The following is a 2,458-nucleotide window of genomic DNA, read 5'->3' on the forward strand; positions in this document are numbered from 1 at the left end:
ATTTCCAGAAATTACTTCAGAAATCATTCTAAAATGCTGATTTGGTACTCAAACAAACAAATAAATAATAAATGTTGAATTTAAAAAGAGTTGTGTTGTTTAATATCTTTGTTGAAACTGTGATTTTTCAGGATTCTTTGATGAATAGAAAGTTCAAAAGAACAGCATTGAAATAGAAATCTTTTGTAATATTATAAATGTCTTTACGGTCACATTTGATTAATTTAATGCACCCTTGTTAAATAAAAGTACCAAAAAAAAAATCTTGACCCCAAACTTTTGAAAGGTAGTGTAACATAATAAACATGTAGTGTAACAAAATAAAATTTTATTTATGCGTTCAAGTGTGATTCCCTTATCCCATTCATTGTCATAAAAAACAATGTAACAATACAAAAAATCTTAACAGTCTTAAAATAGTTAATTTTTCATCCATTAAATTTTGTAAAATTTTATTTCCTTTTTTACCTTTTGAATTTGAGCTGAAATGTGGCTCAAATTGTAGACTGAGAACAACCTTTTTTATTCATTAATTCCGTGAAGAAGAGTAAAAACATATGCTAATTTTTGTGTCAGTCTGTAACTGCAGCAGCTATTGAAACTGGTGTGTATTGACTTAAGGCAGCTCCTTCCTCATTACTCAGGAAAACATCTAAAGCTCAGCAGATATGTACATTAATAATCAATCAGTGAGCTTTAACCCAATTCATCTCATCTTCAATCACTTGCTCAGGTCATCTCTGCTCCACAAACACAGCTCATTCGTTTGTTTATTTATTTATCACATTTAAACAAAAATCCCTCACACAAACGCTCTCTGTCTCTTGGCCACCCTGTTATGTTCATAACAGCTTCCTCCATATGCTGCAAACAGCACCATCCCCCATCTGTCCAGCTCAGAACAAGCTATTCCAGAACATTTTCAAGGCTGTTTGCATTTCAAAAGAATGTGTGGATAAACAGTCTTCTTGAATCTTCAAGAACCGAGTAAGAGACTTGTTGCCCAGTCAAAGCGTGATTACCCATAGTCAAAACAACCAGGGAAGCCTGGGTGAAAGAACAGGGTTAAATGTTAGTCAAGCTGCTCATGCCTTAGCGGTTGTAGGAAGGTGTTGGTTTTAGGAGGCTGAACTCCAGTGGGGGTTCAGATGCACTCTCATGCCGTTTCTGCTATTTGTTTACTGTGTATAGCAGCCTGTTTATTTGACCCTTTGCCCAGCATCCTGGCCCCTTTGGGTGGGGGGGCGCGATGGTGGCCGCTATATCTCACAAAAGTGTTTCCTGTTTTACTTCCCAGAGTGTTATAACTGGTTTCCTAGAAGTCAGAGTTCCAGTTAGTCCATAGAGCTGGTTAGTGCAAGTTTGGTGATTAGATTGCTCAGTTTGGCTTCATTCTGTCTTGCCCTCTCCAATCCCCCAGGTAATGGTACAGGGCAGAACGCATCTGAGAATGAAAATGATACGACAGTAGTCCAGAGAGGTGAGGAGGAGTATAATCTTCAGATGAATGGCTGGTCCATCTGTAAAGAGCAAGATGAGATGCTGAACCTGGCCTTCACCATCGGCTCCTTCCTCCTCAGCGCCATCACTCTGCCTCTTGGCATCATCATGGACAAATATGGCCCACGCAAATTAAGGCTGCTCGGCAGGTACAAGAGGAAAACTGGCATCTAAAAACACTAAATAAAAATGCACTACATTTATATGGTGAAAAAGTATTATTCATTTTCTATTCTTTTCTATTATTACAATAATGTGAAATTATCTTTTCGTAGTGCCTCGTTTGCCCTCTCCTGCATCCTGATTGCATATGGGGCCAGTGACCCTAGAAGTATGTATGCAATCCACCTGGGTCCACTATTACTGTTAATACCTGTCTGTCCCCGCTGTCTTTGACCCCCTTTGTCTTTTTCTTTCACAGATCTTTCCATCTTGATCTTCTTCGCCCTGGCGCTGAATGGGTTTGGAGGAATGTGCATGACCTTCACCTCGCTCACAGTAAGTGCTCATGTCATACTTGTGGGTCTCCATGGGTGTCCTCTCCAGTCTTTTGCACAAAGGCCATAGCGCAATCTCGTAAACTGGCCACATGCCACTGTTTCCTGCTCCTAAAAATTGCTGCATCATCATTTATTCATCTTTAAAGAGATACTTTTCTTAGCTGGATTTCCAGCATCCTAACAATTGCCTGATATTAACATAGAATGTGATTTGAAATAGTTTTTTAGCAACTACCTAGAAATCACCTAGCAATGCCATAACATCAATGTAGAATAGCCAAGCAACCACATAGCAATGCCATAGCTACGGACTAGCAACCACCTACAACACCCAAGCAACCACCCAAAGCACCATAGCCTTCTGAATGAATCAGTGTTTTTGAACAAATGAGTGGAGTAAATGATTCAATGACTCACTCTTAAAGGGGTCATATGATGCTTTTTTAAAGATCATTATT

General features: G+C 39.0%; 1 protein-coding gene across 1 annotated transcript; it reads left to right on the plus strand.

Moving 5' to 3' along the window:
- Nucleotides 1-1,338: 1,338 nt before the first annotated feature.
- Nucleotides 1,339-1,998, plus strand: LOC107734335 (large neutral amino acids transporter small subunit 4-like; the record flags this gene model as incomplete). The annotated part of the gene is made up of 3 exons (XM_016546271.1): nt 1,339-1,649; nt 1,776-1,831; nt 1,922-1,998. Coding segments are annotated over 3 exons (444 nt in total), but the record flags the coding sequence as incomplete, so codon positions are not given.
- Nucleotides 1,999-2,458: the final 460 nt, after the last annotated feature.

This window comes from Sinocyclocheilus rhinocerous, unplaced genomic scaffold, assembly GCF_001515625.1.
Source record: "Sinocyclocheilus rhinocerous isolate Xijiao unplaced genomic scaffold, SAMN03320098_v1.1 scaffold47254, whole genome shotgun sequence".
Taxonomy (NCBI): Eukaryota; Metazoa; Chordata; class Actinopteri; order Cypriniformes; family Cyprinidae; genus Sinocyclocheilus; species Sinocyclocheilus rhinocerous.